Genomic DNA, 18,903 nt, shown 5'->3' on the forward strand with positions numbered 1-18,903 from the left:
CAGAGACAGCAGACCGGTGGTGTGGGCTATCATATGCAATTTAAAGTGTGTGTGTTTCACTGTAGCCTATGTTTCTTCATTTGTGTGTATGTGTGTGTGTGTGTGTGTGTGTGTGTGTGTGTGTGTGTGTGTGTTCATTAATTGACTTTAGAGGTTTATGTTACTCAGATTAGCTCTGGGACTGAAGTGTAAGTGCATTGATCACACACACACACACACACACACACACACACACACACACACACACACACACACACACACACACACACACACACACACACACACAGTCTCTTTTTGTTGTAAATCACATGAGAATTCGTTCCTTTCGAGTTCGGATTAATCTGATTTATTTTAGCATGAAAAGAATGAAAGTCTTTAAATGTCTTTAACCATCTAAACCTGTTCATCTCTGAGCCGGAGCAATAAAAGAAGATATTTTGTAGAACAAGACAACATTTGACCTTATTATGGAAACCCATTTTTGTCACACGATAAACAAATTATATATATATATAAAAAAAAGAGGTAATTGTGACGTTTTATCTCAAAGTTCTGATGTTTTTGCTCAGAATTGCATAATGTAACTCACAATTCTACACATTTATTTTTTTCCAGAGCTAATATATCACAATTCTGACTTTTTTTCCTCTGTATTTTGAGATATAAACTCACAAATGCAAGTTCAAAAGTCCAATTCTGTGGAAAAAAGTCATCTCAAAATTCTGATATTTTCTAACAATTGTATGTAAATTCGCAATTGTGAGAAAAAGTCGCAATTAACAATATAGTTTTTATTTAGTGATAGAAACAAGCTTCCAAACCCCATTGACATTCACTGTATGGCCAAAACAAACACCTTTCTCAAAACATCTTGAAATTAAATAAATGATGACAGAATAATAATTTTGGGTCAATTATTCCTTTAAAGAATAAGGTCAGTATTTAACACTACATTTCCCATCATCCTCTGTGGAAAAAACTTAAAATGCACGTACAGTATATCCATCAATAACATATATTCGTTTTGTTATACTAAGACTAAAAAGTTTTTTTTTTTTTTTTTTGTATTTTGTCCGGTCAGAATCCTGAACTGAACTGGACAGATGTCAGATATTATTATTCATAATCTGCATCAGATTAACCTTTAGTGTTTTTCTGTAGTCTCTCATTTATTCTGATTATTTTAATTCAGTTTAATTATTTATTTCCATGAGCGTTTAACCCACTTGTCATTCCTTTTCTGATTTCATCATGTTTTTATCTACAAACATCATTATAATCAGAATCAGTTTGTTTGACTTCTGCCAATAATCATCAGAGATCCTGTAACTCAATATTCAGGCGCTGATGAGGAGAAGAAGAGAAAGAAATGAGATAAAGATGTGAGGATGAGTGTGAGCTGGATCTGTGTTTCTGCTGTAATGAACGCATCAGTTTTCTCTTGTCTGGACTGAATCCTGAGCAAACAGTGTCTTCTGTCTCCTGTCTTCTCACGCAAGGACCCGTCCCTCACTGTGAATCTGAAGGATTGTTTTCTTTATCTTCCTGGGACGCTCTCAGTGCGTGTCTCTTTATCAGATAGACTCTAAAGAGACAGTTCATCCAAAAATAAACATACTGACTACAAATCATTTTTTCATCTGTGGAGCACTGAAGCAGATGTTTAGCAGAATATTCTGCTCTTTTAAACACCACGAAAGCATCCTGATTGTCCTTTTTCTTAATTTTTTAGAAAGAAGTTGTCTTCTCACCAAGGCTGCATTTATTTGATCAAAAATACTGTACAAATATAAAATAATTTTGCTCTTTAAACCAGCTTTTTTCTATGTGAATATGTGTTAAAGTGTAATTTATTTCTGTGATGTGCAGCTGTATTTTCAGCATCATTACTCCAGTCTTCAGTGTCACATAATCTTCAGAAATCATTCTAATATGCTGATTTGCTGCTCGAGAAACATTTCTGATAATTATCAATGTTGAACACATTAATATTTTTTGTGGAAACTGTGATGCATTTATTTTTTTTCAGGATTCACAGATGAATAGAAAGTTCAAAAGAATAGCGTTTATTAGAAATAAAAAAAAAGTTTTTTACATTATAAGTGTCTATACTGTCACTTTTGATCAATTTAATGCATCCTTGATAAATAAAAGTATTGATTTCTCATTTAAAAAGTAATTTCTAATTAATAGAAATATGTTAACATTACAAAAATGTCTTTACTGTCACCTTTGAGCAATATAATGTGGCCTTGTTGAATCAAAGTATTCATTTCTCATTTAAAAAAAATGCTTTCTAATTAATGGTTTCTATTTTAACATCACATTAGATCAATTTAATGCATCTTTGATGTATAAAAGTATTACTTTCTAATGTAAAAACGTGAATATATACTGTATATATATATGTACCCCCAACTCTGTCTTTAGAAGTTGTATTCTGTAGTTTTACAGCCACATTTATGTTGTGATGCAAGCTTTCACACGTGTGCTTGGTTTAAATGTTCGCTTTTTCTTTACGATTTTACACGTTTGACAACATGAGGTTGATGTTGTCTGAGGTTTGTGAGGAACTCTCTGAGATGTTTTTAAGCGTGAGATGCTTTGCTAGCGTGATGCTCTTTGTGTAGATGCTCAGAGAGCCGCTGGCCGTGTAATCTGTGTCAAAGTCTCATTATGATTTCCAGGAGCTTCTATTGAGGTATTGACCCGGTTTCCTCCGCTGCATTCATCTCTCTAATCCACGCGCTGGTTTCTCCTCGCTAGAGCTCCTCTTACAATATCACCTAAAGTCCTTTAGTCACGGCTCCACTGATCATCAGATCTGCCTTTGGCTCGCCGCTTCTGTCTGTGATCATCTGAAGTTCTGACAAACTCCTGCAGAATTGGACCGAACCTAATGGACCTGATGGAAACCCCCCGCTGCGTGTGCGAGACCCAGAATCAGCTTTTATCCGCGGCATTTACCCACCGCTGAGCCGCGCGTTTATTAGACTCTCTGTCTGAAGTTTGATGGTGCCTCTTTGGGTCTGTCAGTTTGTAGAGCGAGTCGAGTGATGAAAGGAAACGCGTGAAACAAGGCGACTCGTAAATGACCCTCATTCGTCGTGTTAAATGCGTCAGTGGAGTGGTTGTATAGTTTCGTTTAATTGCTGGGCTGGAAATGGCTTCTCTCGCTGCGTTTTGACTAAGACGGAGTTTGTGCACAAGATCATTTGGATCTTCTGCTGAACTCCAGGCTTGTAATGTGCACATGTTAATCTGTGAGATGCGAACGATTCCTGCTGCGAATCAATTGCCGCTGTCACTCAAAAGAACTTCGCATTTTTATCTTTTTACATTTGCTGTGTAAAGACCCCATCTGATGTTTTGATGAGCACCGTTTTATTCTCCCGTGTTGACATATTTGTATTTGAGACCAATAGATTTACACTCTTAAAAATAAAAGTTCTTCCATGGAACCTTTACACTGCACAAAAGCTTCTTTATATTGAAAAAAATATTTTGAGATTATTAAAATGAAAGATACTTCGGGGAACCAAAAATGGTTCTTTTTTGGAATCATTGCAAAAATCCTTTTGGAGTCTTTATTTTTAAGAGTTTATTGTCATTAGACTGACAAATAGTGAGTTTGAGGCTGTTTGTGAGTCTTTTTAACTGTTTGATTACAATGAATCGGTTAGAGAGTCATTTGTCCGTGAGTCAGACTCCACTGTTCACACTGTAGTCATTTAAACGATTCAGATTGTGAATTTGAGAGTGTTTGTGAGTCTTTTTGACTGATTCATTACAAGGAATCAGTTAGAGAATCGTTTGTTCATTAGTCATATTCTACTGTTCAAACTGTAGTCATCAGACTGATTCAAATTGTAAGTTTGAGGCTGTTTGTGAATCTTCTTAACTGAATCTTCTTACAGTGAATCGGTTAGAGAGTCATTTGTCCATGAGTCTGACTCTACTGTTCATGCTGTAGTCATCAGACTGATTCATATTGTGAGTTTGACTCTGTGAGTCTTTTTGACTGATTCATTACAAGGAATTGGTTAGAGAGTCATTTGTGCGTGAGTCAGACTCCACTGTTCACATAAATTTAAAGGTTGTTTACTGGCATTGATGGTTCAGTGAAGAATTTTTAACATCGATGGAACATTTACATTCAAAAGGTTCTTTATAGTGGGGAAAAAAGGTTCTTTAGATTATTAAAATATTATTTGGCAATGAATGGTACTGTATATAAAAATAATACAGTGGTAAATGGTGCAAAATTCAATTGCATTTCATGGACAATTAATTTATTTTTTTTACGATTTTTTTTTTTTATAAATAAAATAACTTTATTTAACAATTTCATGACTTCTGCATCAATCTCACAGAGAGCTGTTGTGAGAATGATCATGAGAGCGTCTGCTCAGTTCATGTCAGACCTCCTTTTATAACTTTATTTTAAGCCTGACTCTTGGAGCTTGTGTCGTATGAATGAATTATCAGCTGATGGTTGGTGAATGAAATGAGTGTTTGTGCAAGCACAGATTTACTATTCCTAGTGCAGGTGATATCTATAATTTAACAGCAGGCACATTCTCATTCTAGTCCAGTCAGAGCTTGTGTTCAGAACAGAATACTAGCACACTACTTTTTGATGAATGCAGTGTGCGCTGACTAGTTTTTTTTGTAAACAGTAAGAATTATTCCATACTAAACATTACAAACAGTATTATGCTTGTCACATGACTTAATTACATTGCAGTTGAGTTTTTTTTTTTTTTTTCATTATTTGATCAGATTGCCATAAATGAAGACATTGCATATACAAAATTGAGGGGGAAATATTAAAAAAGTGGATTATAGTCACATGCAGTGTTTATTTTGGTTTATGTATTATTATTCTGCACATTTTCTATATAAATATACACCACCATTCAAAGGTTTAGGGTCAAAGTGAAAATAAATGTATACTTTTATTCATTAAGGATACACTATATTGATCAAAAGTGACAGTAAAGACATTTATAATGTTACAAAAGATTTCTATTTCAAATAATTGCTGTTCTTTTGAACTTTCTATTCATCTGTGAATCCTGAAAAATAAAATGTATCACAGTTTTCACAAAAATATTGTGCAGCACAACTGTTTTCCACATTGATAATAATCAGAAATGTTTCTTGAGCAGCAAATCAGCATATTAGAATGATTTCTGAAGATCATGTGACACTGAAGACTGGAGTAATGATGCTGAAAATTCAGCTGCGCATCACAGAAATAAATTACAGATTAATATATATTCACATAGAAAACAGCCATTTTAAATTATAATAATATTTTAGAATTTTACTGTATTTTTGATCAAATAAATACAGCCTTGATAACTTTTTGAAAACATGACAAAATCTCAAATGTTTTGAATGGTGCTAAGAAATTCAATAAAATATGATAAATGCAAGAACTGTACTTTATGAGGTGCAGATTTTCTCCAAGGACACCACATTATTTTTAATGCAGATTTTATTATAATGTTTATCCCATCTTTTATTAGTGCACTATTTTACAGATGAGCTCAAAACTGCAGACATGAACTAAAAGACACAGAACTCTAGTTTTGATTTCAATGGCTCTGTGAGGCTCATGAATATTAATGAGGAGGCATCTCATTGTACCCCAGCAGTTTCTTTGAGGTCTATGGAGGTGTAGCGGAGCGTGTCTGTCTCTCCGGTGGTGACCTGTGGTGCAGGGGTCACTCACACATCTCCTGATCTCTGAGGGGAACAGTGACCCCACATCCTCTGGGTCAGACGCCCCGCGGCACGAAGAACCAAACCACAGAGACTTGTGACGGTTAACTAGATTTACACACAGAAATGTGCGCTGTTTGAACATGCATAACTCACAGCCACGACACTAGGATGGTTGCCAGGGTGATGTTATGTGGTTGCTAGGGTGGGTGAGCACTATGAGTGCTAGTAATAGTGATGCTTGACCTGGTAAACTAAATAAAGAAAGGAGAGGTTTGTCCTAAAACCATAAAAACATTTTCATTACTTGAACCAAAATAAACTAATATAAAATATTAAAGTTATGTTGTCAAATTAATTTAAATAATAGTATTTTTTATTATTATTATTATATTTTATTTAAACTTGATGCCAAGGCACCATTGTTGATTTTTGCTAAGTTTAACTTGAACTAATATATAAAACTAAAAATTAAAACTATATAGACATATTTGAAATATTTATATATATATTAAAAAAATAAAACTTAGATTAAAATTACAATAAAACTGAATAAATAAAAATGAAATATAATTTAAACAAGAACTATAATAGTATATGTAGCTGATTAAAAATTATATAGACATATTTAAAAATAAAAATGACAAAAAAAAATATATTACTTAAACTTTACCTAAAACTTAAACTAAAACTTAAGTAAAAACTGAAAATAAAAAATCTAATTCAATTTAACAAAAACTCTATCTAAAATTAAACTAATAAATAAAAACTATATAGACCAATAAAAAACTAATAAAAATGACAAAAACACAATTTTCTAAAACTCTTACTAAAATTAGAGTGAAAAACAGAAAACAAAAAATTAATCTAATTCAAAATATTAACAAAAACTGTAATAGCTAAAACTAAATAAACTTAAAGTAACAAATAAAAACGATATAGATATTTTAAAGTAAGTGACAAAAAACTACTACAAATTAAAAAACTGAAAATACAAAAATAAAATCTAATTCAAAATGTCAGCAATAACTATAATAGTATATCAGTGATAATGAAGTGAGTCTGGTTCATGCTCACTCATGCCTGTCCTCACACAGGTCCTTGTGCGTGACCCCTGGTTTGACCCCGCAGCCCTTCACATGTGTTCCCAGTGTGTCCGGTCTGCTGATCAGAGCGAGCGCGTCTTCCTGTGTGTTTCTATGGTGTTTTGTAGTCGATCTGTGCGTCTGAACATCTGTAGAGAGCAGTGGCTTTTATCAGCTCCAGACTGGATGATTTCAGAGCCGCGGCTCCGTCAGACCGTTACAAATGAGCTGCTTGTTTTCTCAGGTGAATTTCAGATGGACAGCGATACGCTCCTGTGTGTGTGTGTGTGTGTGTCTGTGTGTGTGTGTGTGTGTGTGTGAGAGAGAGAGAGAGAGAGAGAGAGAGAGAGAGAGAGAGAGAGAGAGTGCTGTAATCGTATCCACCAGCTTTAGGACTTGTGCTCTGCCTCTCATCTTATAAAAAGAGATTTTATGCATGTGTGGACTTTATTTCATTTGATATTTCTTCTACAATATATACATTTATAATATTCTTTCTGAGCAGCTAAAACAGATTTATTATTAATATTATTATTACATTTATCAAAAATTAATACACAAACACACAAAGACTTTATTATTGTATATTTATTTATATATATTTATATATATATATATATATATGCATTTATCATATTCTGAACAGATTAAACAGATTTATTTCTGTTATTATTATTAATATCATTAATGCAAATTATTATAATTAGTATAAGGATGAAATTAATAATTCTATAATACATTTGCTAAATTATTAATAATAAAATTGCAAATAATATTATAAAGTAAATTATGTATATAATAATAAATTATATATGCATACATATAATATTAATATTATTTCATGTCTTGTGTCTTTCCTTAGACTTGTAGATATATATATAAAATTATGTATTATTAGTATTATCAATAATAATTATATAATTGTAATAAATATTTTGTATGTGTATATAGTTTTAATTATGATTATAATAATTATAATATATATATATATATATATATGATATATATATATATATATATATATATATATATATATATATACTATTTAATTTGAATAATTATGTATTATTTGTATTATTATCATCAATAATTATTTTATAATTATACAAAATAATTATTGTGTGTGTAAAATGTGTGTGTGTGTGTCAAGAGCTCTGTTCAGCATTGTAACAGAGTGTATCAGTTTGATTAAAGCGATGTGAATGTCAAGCGCTCGGTACAATGACCCGTCTGTTTGAGCTGATCCTCTGAAATTACACCCAGATAAATAAATAAAATAGATTACTGCATAAATTAAAGTGCACATTTACTGAAACATAAAAAACAGCATCTCACTGCATGAAGCAAATGAAAGACGAATGTTGAAACTGTCTGGAGTAAATATTTACTTTCGGACCGTTTTCTTCCAATATTCACAGTTGTCAGTTTGCGGATATTTTTCCATCTGCACTGCGTTTCTCATTGCTGAACTATATATATGAGGAATATACTGTAAGCTGGGTTATTAAATCAGATGAATGTGATTCTGTGAGATCTCCGGCTCTAAAGTCCTTCCCGCAATAACAGCTTGGTTAAAGCTCAGACTATCAAATGAAAACTGGCTGGGAATTAGAAGTTTAATTATGAGTTTTCAGCCTCATAATGGGAGAAGATTGATCTCTGGCAGCGTTTTATGAAATGCTATTCCACAGTAATGATTTAAGGAAATTACCATCCAGACTGTGAGAACTGACCGTCGACTGGCTTCAGTCATCTTCTGGAATATTTGTGTGGGAAGTGTCAGATTTGTTATAATAATCTCCCAGTGTATTTATGCAATCATATTCCACATTCTTACTGGATGTTTTTGGATGAATGTTGAGCTCATGAATGACATCCTCATCTGCTCGTGTCTTTATGTTTACTGCTTGCACAACTGAACACATGCGGAATTGCATTCGGCAAAACTTGTATATCATTAATACAAGCTGATATGGAGTTGGTGGGAAAAAGAGAATTGTGTTGAGAATGGATATAAAGAGTTTGGTGTCATCTGGATAGCAATGAAAGTTGAAGCCATTATGACGGATAATGTTACCTAAAGGGAGCATTTAGATGATGAACAGTAAAGGACCTAGAACAGAACCCTGGGGAACACCGTGAGAGACAGGGGCAGTAGTGGACTTAGCCTGGCGGATCGAGATGTAATGATGATGGTCAGATCGGTAGGAAGTAAACCAGGATAGGGCAGTTCCAGAAATAACAAGAGCAGAGAGTCATGAGATGAGAATAGTGTGAGAGATTGTGTCAAAAACAGAGGAAAGGTCTAACAGAATTAAAATTCTAATGGAGCCCGAGTCATTGGCCATAATGAGGTCATTGACTACCTTAAGAAGTGTATGACAAATATATACACAAACATTTTCCCAATATTTCTATTATTGCTGTAAAAAATATATTATTTTGTAGTTTTTATTTTATTGTTATATTATATAATATATTATGTTATTTCTGTTATTATTGTAGAAAAACAAATGTTATTTTATTATTATTATTATTGCTTATTAATTATTTATGTATGATATTTAATTGTAATAATAATACAATTAATAATTATGTATTTTTTATTATTTGTAATAAAATGTCATATAATAAATAAATGATAATGAAATATTATCCTTATATTACACACACTTTCCTAATATTGATAGTTATTGTAAAAAATATGTATTACTTTTTATTATTATTATTATTATTATTGTTATTATACAATAATAATAGTAATAATAATACATTTAGAAATATTATACACACACTTTTTTCCTAGTATTTCTATTATTGTAGAAAAACTCTATTATTATTATTATATCAATATATTTAGTAAATAATAATTTTATCTATCTGTCTGTCTGTATATGTGTTTTTACAATAATAAAAGTAATAATTGGTGATTATGCTCTGACTATCATTTGTACTTTTTAGTTTAAATGACGATGAAATAATCTGAAATTTATTATTTTAAGGGGCTCTGACCAGTTGTATTTCTATGTTGATTTTGTAATCTTCCACACAAATCTAAATGAACTGGTGTGTGTGAGCTCCAGTGATTGTGTGAATCGTTGGGTGTGTTTGCCGCGGTCGTGTTCTGCTGTTATCAGCGTGTTTCTTGCCGTTTCGCTCGTTGTTATGTCTGACACGGTTTCACTTATAGCACTGGATATTCTCACAGGAAACTCTTATCTGTCGACGGCTCTGTGAACGCTTTGCTTGTTTAGTGAGGTGTTTGTTTGAGTTTTGCCACTCCAAAGGTCAAAACACGGCGGTCTGCAAATGAAAGATCTGTTCGGGCCGACGCTTTATCAGTGTTTCCCTGAGCTGCTCTTTAGAAGCTCTTCCAGCGCTCACACGTCTAAACCGCTGAGGTCTGGTCTGTATGGAGGGAATCTCTCATTGAGATGCTGAAAACTGTTGGTTTTCCCTCTGATTGCCGCTTTCAGTCCTCCTGCATCTGCTGTGATGTGAGGTGAGTGTAATGAGTGCCGTCCAGTGTTAAGGTTGAGTGAACTGGAATTTTAGCCTCCTGCGGGACAGGAGAGTCGGGCTCTGATCCGCTCCTGTCGGGAGCCGCGCCTCCAGGACAGACCTGAACAGCTGGGAGGCGCGACTCCGTGACCTCTGATAGCCGTTCTTGATGAGACGTTTGTGCGGTGAAGCTCAATTAGAGCCGCAGGTCAGAGCGACCCGCTGCGTTCCTGACAGACGCCATCTCACCCCTGACCGAGATAAACTATCAGCCTGCTGCCAGGAGTTTGGGTTGAATTCACAGTCTGGGAAAACACAGAAAGGATAGTATTTATTAAAATTTAAATTGGCATTTATTTATTTATTTATTTATTTATTTTTGGCCTCTTCTGCTGATGGAGGACTTCGGTTTTATTAATTTTTATAAAGCTTATTATATATATACCGATATATATATATATATATGTATGTGTGTGTGTGTGTGTGTGTGTGTGTGTGTGTGTGTGTGTGTGTGTGTCGATAGTGTGTGTGCAGTGTGAGACTAAGACGATATCTTTCTCAGGTGTTTGTGTGCGTGGGCACTTCCTGTGTCCCCGTAAAACAAAAGGCTTAAAAAACATACAAAATGGTGTTTTATAAAAAAAAAAAAAAAATTGCCAGTAGTTTTCTGTGAGGGGTAGGTGTAGGGCGATAGAAAATACAGTTTGTACAGTATAAAACCATTACGCCTGTGGAGAGTCCCCGTAAACCACAAATGCAAGTATGTGTGTGTGTGTGTGTCTGTGTGTGTGTGTCTGTGTGTGTGTGTGTGTGTGTGTGTGTGTGTGTGTGTCTGTGCGTGTCTGTGTGCCTGTGTGTTTGCATGTGTGTACTTGTTTGTACTTGTGTGTGTGTGTGTGTGTGTGTGCGTGTGTGTGTGTATGTGTCTGTGTGTCTGCGTGTGTGTGTGTGTGTACTTGTTTGTACTTGTGTGTGTGTGTGTGTGTGCGTGTGTGTGTTTGTGTCTGCGTCTGTGTGTGTACTTGTGTGTGTGTCTGCACGTGTATGTGTGTCTGTGTGAGTTCAGTGAGTCTCAGTAATGAGGTTGAAGCTCAAGTGCAGCTGAAGTTTTTATGTGGGTGTGAAATGAGGGTCAGTTATGAGTTCCTCGGCCGGAGTGTTTAATAGCGTCCGGGTCGAGGCCTGAGTTCTGCTTTACTGCTGTGTAATATATAGACCAGCAGCATTTACCAAGACTTCAGTAACTCTGTACTACTAGAAAAACGCCTGATCCGGTTATTCTGCTCAATTAGAGAGAAATAGACATCAGTCGGACATAAACCCTGTCAAAAGATTTAATGTGCCTGAAATAAGTCTCTCCTGCTCACCAAAACTGCATTTATTTGATCAAAAATACAGGAAAAAAATTGAAATATTATTATAATTTAAATCAGTTTTTTCTATGTGAATCTCTGTTTAACTGTAATTTATTTCTGTGATGTGCAGCTGTATTTTCAGCATCATTACTCCAGTCTTCAGTGTCACATGATCTTCAGAAATCATTCTAATATGATGATTTGCTTGCTCAAGCAATATTTCTGATTATTATCAATGTTGAAAACAGTTGTGCTGCACGATATTTTTGTGGAAACTGTGATACATTTTATTTTTCAGGATTCACAGATGAACAGAAAGTTCAAAAGAGCAGCATTTATTTGAAACAGAAATCTTCTGTAACATTATAAATGTCTTTAATGTCATTATTGATCGATATAGTGCATCCTTAAAGGGCTCATCAGATGCTACAAACACTTTTACAAGTTGTTTGAACTGACTGTCACGTTTGATCAATTTAATGCATCCTCAATAAATAAAACTATTAATAAATTTTTAAATTCTTAATAACCCCAAACTTTTGAATGGCATTGTTTGACGTTTATCTTTCTGTCCGTCCACTGCAAATTAGCTGAATAGGATTCTTTGAAGGTAAACTTTGACTAGTTGCTGGTTAGTAGCTCTCTAGTTGTCTCTAGCGTGTGGGCTGGTTTTGAATCAAACGTTGCTTCTCTGTTTCTGCCCCGCGGCTAATTAATTTCCCGTATTGACCGTGTCTCACCATGAACGTGTCTCACATATGAAGGCTTGTCTTATCTCTGGATTTAATTAGATCTGTCTGCTGTTATGGCAGCTCTTCACCTCACAAAACCCTGAAACACTGCCGTCCCTCAGCGAGGATTACAGCATCCTTACACTTACTGTACAGTATGACCAAACCACTGTGTGTGTGTGTGTGTGTGTGTGTGTGTGTGTGTATTTATATATATATATATATATTATTTATTTATAATCAAATAAAACATTATAATAACAATAATTAATAATTATAATAAAAATATTTATTTCTTTATTTAAAATCTGTTCTTCGAATATTAGTTTTGTGATGACATTGACTCTGGTTTAATAAGAGCTTCGGTCATTAACTGTGTTTCTGAACACGCATGTCGTCTGTTCCTCCTCCAGCAGCAGTCATTTGAATATTGGCTCTCAGCAGAGCTTCACTGATGGAAAATCCCAAACCACATCCATCCTTTCTTCTGATCTCTTCTGATTGTGGTTTTGTTATTTCTTCATAAAGTCCGTCTGCTCTCTCGTTGGGATTCACCGCTTGTTTGCATAAAGTTAAACTGTGAACAACCGTGTAGCATTGCATATAGTTACAAAAATGAATACTTTAATTAGCAAGGATGCATTAAATTAAATAATTAGTGACAGTAAAGACATTTATAATGTTACAGTAGATTTATATTTCAAATAAACGCTGTTCTTTTGAACTTTCTGTTCATCTGTGAATCCTGAAAAATAAAATGTATCACAGTTTCCACAAAAATATTGTGCAGCACAACTGTTTTCAGCATTGATGATAATCAGAAATGTTTCTTGAGCAGCAGATCATCATATTAGAATGATTTCTGAAGATCATGTGACACTGAAGACTGGAGTAATGATGCTGAAAATACAGCTGCGCATCATAGAAATAAATTACAGTTTAACAGAGATTCACACAGAAAACAGATATTTTAAATAGTAAAAATATTTCACAATTTTCACTGTATTTTTGATCAAATAAATGCAGCTTTGGTGAGCAGAAGAGACTTCTTTTGATAATATTAAATCTTTTGACCAGGTTTATGTCAGTCAGACGTCTGTTTCTGTCGTGTGTCATGTAAAAGTCATATTGTCTTGTTTTTTAAACAATCTAAACAATTCTAAATAACACGTTAACATTTAATTTTATTTAAAGCAAAATGACTTAAGATACGTATTTAGCCTTGTTTTCTGAAAAATGTATCAAAATTAAGTAAATGTATGCTTAAAACAAGAAACATATTTCTGCTAATGGGGTAAAAAATAATAATAATGTTTTCTTTGAATTATGATTATTTTTCTAAAACAATTGGCAGATATTTTTCTTTTTTATCTAGTATCTTTACTTTTTTTTTTTTTTTTTTTTTTTTTTTGCTTCTCAAATAAATGTATTTTGATTAAAGAGTGTTTAGATTTATGTACTGGAAAACAAGATCATTTTTTTTTCTTTTTTTTATTGCTATCAAACTCTAATCAAATGTCATGAAGGTGAACAAATGATGACAGAACTTTCAGTTTTGATCTGAAATATCAGGCCAACAGATGTAAACAGAAATAGATGAATTCGTCTGTTGTCTTTTTCATGCATTGGGCTGAATGGTGATTACTTTTCTCTTAGAGAGTGAACTCTTTCATGAACTTGTGTTTTTCTGCTCACAATGCGTTATATCATTATTATATGATTTATAACATCTGCGTCTGCATCGACAGCATCATCGACTCTTGATCAATATATGCACGTCCAATATATTCACGAGATGCTGAGAGGGAGCAGATGACCAGAGCCTTCATCCGTGACAGGCCATCAAACACGGGCAGGATTGCGAGGGTTAATCCATTTAAAGACACAATCTGTCATGTGTTCGTGGGGTTTCGTGTTGACATGCAGTAAAAACACTGAGCTGAAATCAAACACATGCTGCAAAAACTCATGTTCTTCCTCAGTATGCTTGTCTGGTTTTTCAGTACAAATATATAAACATTCTTCAATCAAGATACATTTACTGGAGAAGTGAAATGACTGAAGGTGTAAGGTCTTGTTTTCTGTGAAATGATTCATAATGATGAGGATTTTTTTTACTAAAAAAGAGAAATTTTATTTTAATATGTGTTTTTTTTGTGTGTGGTGTAAAAAAAATAAAATAAAATAAAAAGAAGAGTAAAATGTGAAAGTAGTGGTGGTTTTTTTTTTTTGAGTATAATCTCTTTTTTTTTTTATATATATAATTTTTTATTTTATATATATATTTTTTTTTTTAGAAAATTTTGATACATTTTTCAGGCTTAAAATCAGTAATTTTTCTTATAAAGTAAAATATTTTTTGACATTTGTACGAGACAAAAATACTTAGTTATGCTGTAAAAAATAAATAAAAAAATAAATGAAGAATAAAATTTAAAAAAGTACTGGTCATTTTCTGGTAGAACATTTGTCCATTAATTTCTGGAAATTTCAGGAATTTTTTTTAATATATTATTCAAACTTAAAATCAGTCATTTTACTTCTGAAGTAAATTTTGATTTAAGATTTTTTTATTTATTTATTTATTTATTTATTTATTTATTTATTTATTTATTCTAATGCAAAACAAGAAATTATACAAGTTTACTGTAAATTAAAATAATAAAAAGTGCTGGTAATTATCTGATGGGACACTATCCATTAATTTTATGGACATTTCTCCATTTCTAATTTTATGGAAAACTCCAAAACACAATGAAATGCAGTGCAAAAAAAAAGAAAAATAATGGGTAAACCAATAAAAAAAATCTGTACTTTTTTTTTTTTTTTTTTAGCCCTTCTTTTTTTTTTTTTTTTTTTTTTTTTCATGCACTCAAGATAAGGAAATGTGTCTTTTAATGTTGCTTTAAAATAATGTTTGTGTCCAAATGTGTTTGAAATTCTGGTTTGCTTTCTGAATTTGAACAGAATCCAGCAGGAAGCAGAATGGAATTATGAATTTAAAACAACTGTAATGCAAATGTAAATGACCTTTTAAATCCATTAAAAGCGTGTTCTGAATGAGTTTCCTGAGGACTGTTTCTCGTCCTGATGCTGGTCGTTTATTGATAAAGCGCTGCGCTCGCGGTCTATAATTGAATTCTGCGTTTGAACAGGAGGACAGTAATGTGATCAGCGCAGGAGTTTGACCTCAGGCCGACCTCACGTGACACCAGCCTCTCCTTAATTATGAAAAGTGAACGTGATCGTCAAATTTCTTACCGAAGTAAATCCAAACACAGTATTAAATCAAGACAGAACAGGCGAAACTTGTGCTTTTTTCATGCACTGCTCAATTTTGCTTCCATATCATGTCTCTTCTTTCAGACTAGAGGAAAGAAAACATCCAAAACACACATTTAAGTGTTTATTTTATTGCACTTTATTTAATTGCATGCATCTGTAGATTTCATTCTCAATCCATATCTTTAAAGAGTTTTTTCCTCTTACAAACACCAAACTGTTGCATGATGCATGTGATTGCATTCAGAAATAATGTAAATTAAAAGACATTCTCTCTATATTCTCTCTATATGTAAAAACCTTTAGCAATATGTCAAAATCAGACAAGTATTTATGTTCTGGAAATTAATGCATATTAGTGCATGTTTAATTGCATAATACCTCATTTGCATATTTAAACATAACAAATCAGAAAACTTGTGATACGAAATTGTTGTCTTGATGTACGTGATTAATCAGTATAGTGAGCTGAAACTTTTACCCCATTCATCTGTAGTGTGTTGCCTCAATAATGTTTATTTTGAATATGGATTTGAATGAATATTATTTTAATGCAGTTTTCAGAAAGTAAATATTTAAAAAGTAAATTGGCTTTTTTTCTGTTGTAAACTCTAGTGATCTAGGCCACATCATAGTAATAAAACAAAAATTAAAAAATAAAATAATATAAATAAAAATTTAATTATATAATATATATAATATTAAATTTTTTTTTAATCTCTAGTGATCTAGACAGCAACATAGTTCAATTAAAATAAAACAAATAATAAAATTAGATAAACAAAAATACAAATTAAATTATATTTATTATATAAATATATTTATATTAATATATATAACATTTAAAAAGTAAATTGGCTTTTTTCTGTTGTAAACTAGTGATCTAGACCGCATCATAGTATAAATTAAATAATACAAAAATGTATGTAAATATAATATTATATATATAAAAATTAAAATAATTATAAATATATTTATATAATATATATATATATATATATATATATATATATATATATATATATATATATATATATATATATAACATTTAAAAAGTAAATTGACTTTTTTATCTGTTGTAATCTCTAGTGATCTAGACAGCATCATAGCTCAATTAAAATAAAACTAAAATTATAAAATTAAATTAAAATAATATAATATATTTATATAATATATATTAATTGTATTATTACTTTAAATGCATTTTATTATATATTTATTATTTTAAATGTGAAATATAAGCACACTGAACTGAAATGACTGGCAGATGAATGAAGATTTGTCATGTTGTGTGGTGAGTGATTGAGTGGTTGTTGATGGTGTCTCTGTCTCTCTCTCTGTCCAGCTCTGATCTCCATCGGTCAGTACAGCAGCACTATTGAGACGGTGGACGCTGGCTGGTGTAAGGAGATCACAGATCAGGGCGCCACTCAGATCGCCAGGAGCAGCAAGTCTCTGCGGTACCTGGGCCTGATGCGCTGTGACAAGGTGAGTGTGTTCACAGACAGCTGCAGCAGTGTGTGCGGCTCTAACAGATGCTCCAGAGTCCACAGAAGAGCCCTTTCCTCAGGGTCACGGGGTCACCAATTAAACACCTGGCAGACAGAAGCGGGCCTGTGTTCAGCCGACAGCGTCTCACCTTCATACGGCTCACGTCTGGATCTCTCACCTCCAAATCACAGATTCACAAACTTTTTTGTCAGCTGAACCCCCTGAGATTTTAAAATAATATTTCAATAATTTATTAATAATTTGTTTTATTTTATTTTTATTTAAAAAATATTTATTTTAAATTTTTTTACGATTTGATTTATTGTTATGTGTTTTTTTATTATTTAATTTTTAGTAAGTGTTTTTATTGCTTTATTTTAAAAATGTTACTTATTTATTTTAAATGTGCATTTTGTGTTTTATTTAGCTTTTTTTATTTGACTTTTTATGATTTGATAAATTTTGGTCTCTATTTATATTAAATTTATTTATTTATTTATTTTTTTTTTTTTTATTTGGTTTGTTTTTATTTTAAAATGATCTCTTTTCATTTTTCATTGTAATACTATTAATTTTAAAATGTATTTTTATTATTTCATTTTTAATTATTTATTTTATTTTATATTTTTTATGATTTATGTTTTGGGTTTAATTGTAATTATTGTTTTTATTTTATTTTATGAATTAATATATTTTTTATATTTTAATTAGCATTTTTAATATATATAAAATATAAATATATATAGAATAAATATAATATTTTTTAAGCTATTTATTTATTGTTTATATTTTTTAGTTTTTTATTGATTTGTCTTTATTTTACAGTTATTTTTTTATTTTACATTTTTATGATTTTATTAATTTTTTGTAAGTGTTTTATTGAGTACTTAGTTTTTGATGTAATTTAGATTTATTTTAATTTTAAATTTTTATGACTTAACGTTAAAATCAGAAGACAGCACCGCAACTGTAGATGTCTATTCTATTTTTATATTCCATGTCTCATGATTCAGATGAATGTCATCTGATATATTTCAGTATGACTTTATCATTTAATATCTTTAAGTGCGATGGAGTGTGATGTTGTGTTGAGTGAGAGAACACTCTTGTGTTTCGGGTCAGTGCTGTTTACAAAGCCACAAACCCGTGACAAATTCAATTTCTGCTCAAATCACTTTACCGTCCAGCTAATTCTCTCTGTTTTTATAATCTCATTGGGAAGCTGTAGATGTGACGAATAACCCGTCTGTCTCAGCATTTGCTTCCTAAAAGGCAAAGTCTATTATAACAGACATATAGATTCCCTTTCATGTGATGCTTTTCTATTTCAAACCCACGCTAAAAGTTTGCGTTTGAGTGGAATTTGTGGCATTTCCATTCATTTGGCTGTGAGCTGCACACACACATCACAGATCGCTCTGTCGTGGCCTCGGGCTCAATGAGAGACGACTGAAAGAACGCTATTGATCCACAGCAGCCCAAATCATCAAATCAATTCATTATGCCCCTCTCAGACCTCCAGCTCTGGACCAGACTTTGATGTGACACCGCGGAGTGAGAGAAGGACGAGAGAAAGCATGTTTCTTTTATCAAAGAGAAGTACGAGCAGTGTAACAAACACTTGTTGTTGTCCTCGTCACATTCAGTTCTGGTTCTTGTTCTGAGCCAAGAATCAAAGTTCTGTCAACATTTACTCCTGAACCCGTATGATGACGATTCTTTCATGAA

The 18,903-nt window shown here is 32.3% G+C and overlaps 1 protein-coding gene across 1 annotated transcript in view; it reads left to right on the plus strand.

Moving 5' to 3' along the window:
- LOC109054210 (F-box/LRR-repeat protein 17-like) overlaps positions 1–18,903 on the plus strand; it is a 559,415-nt gene that overhangs the window by 532,409 nt on the left and 8,103 nt on the right. Inside the window, exon 9 of the mRNA XM_042761560.1 lies at positions 17,030–17,172. Within this exon, the coding sequence (XP_042617494.1) occupies positions 17,030–17,172 (143 nt within the window). The remainder of the gene's footprint in view (positions 1–17,029; positions 17,173–18,903) is intronic.

Source organism: Cyprinus carpio, chromosome A8, assembly GCF_018340385.1.
Source record: "Cyprinus carpio isolate SPL01 chromosome A8, ASM1834038v1, whole genome shotgun sequence".
Classification (NCBI taxonomy): domain Eukaryota; kingdom Metazoa; phylum Chordata; class Actinopteri; order Cypriniformes; family Cyprinidae; genus Cyprinus; species Cyprinus carpio.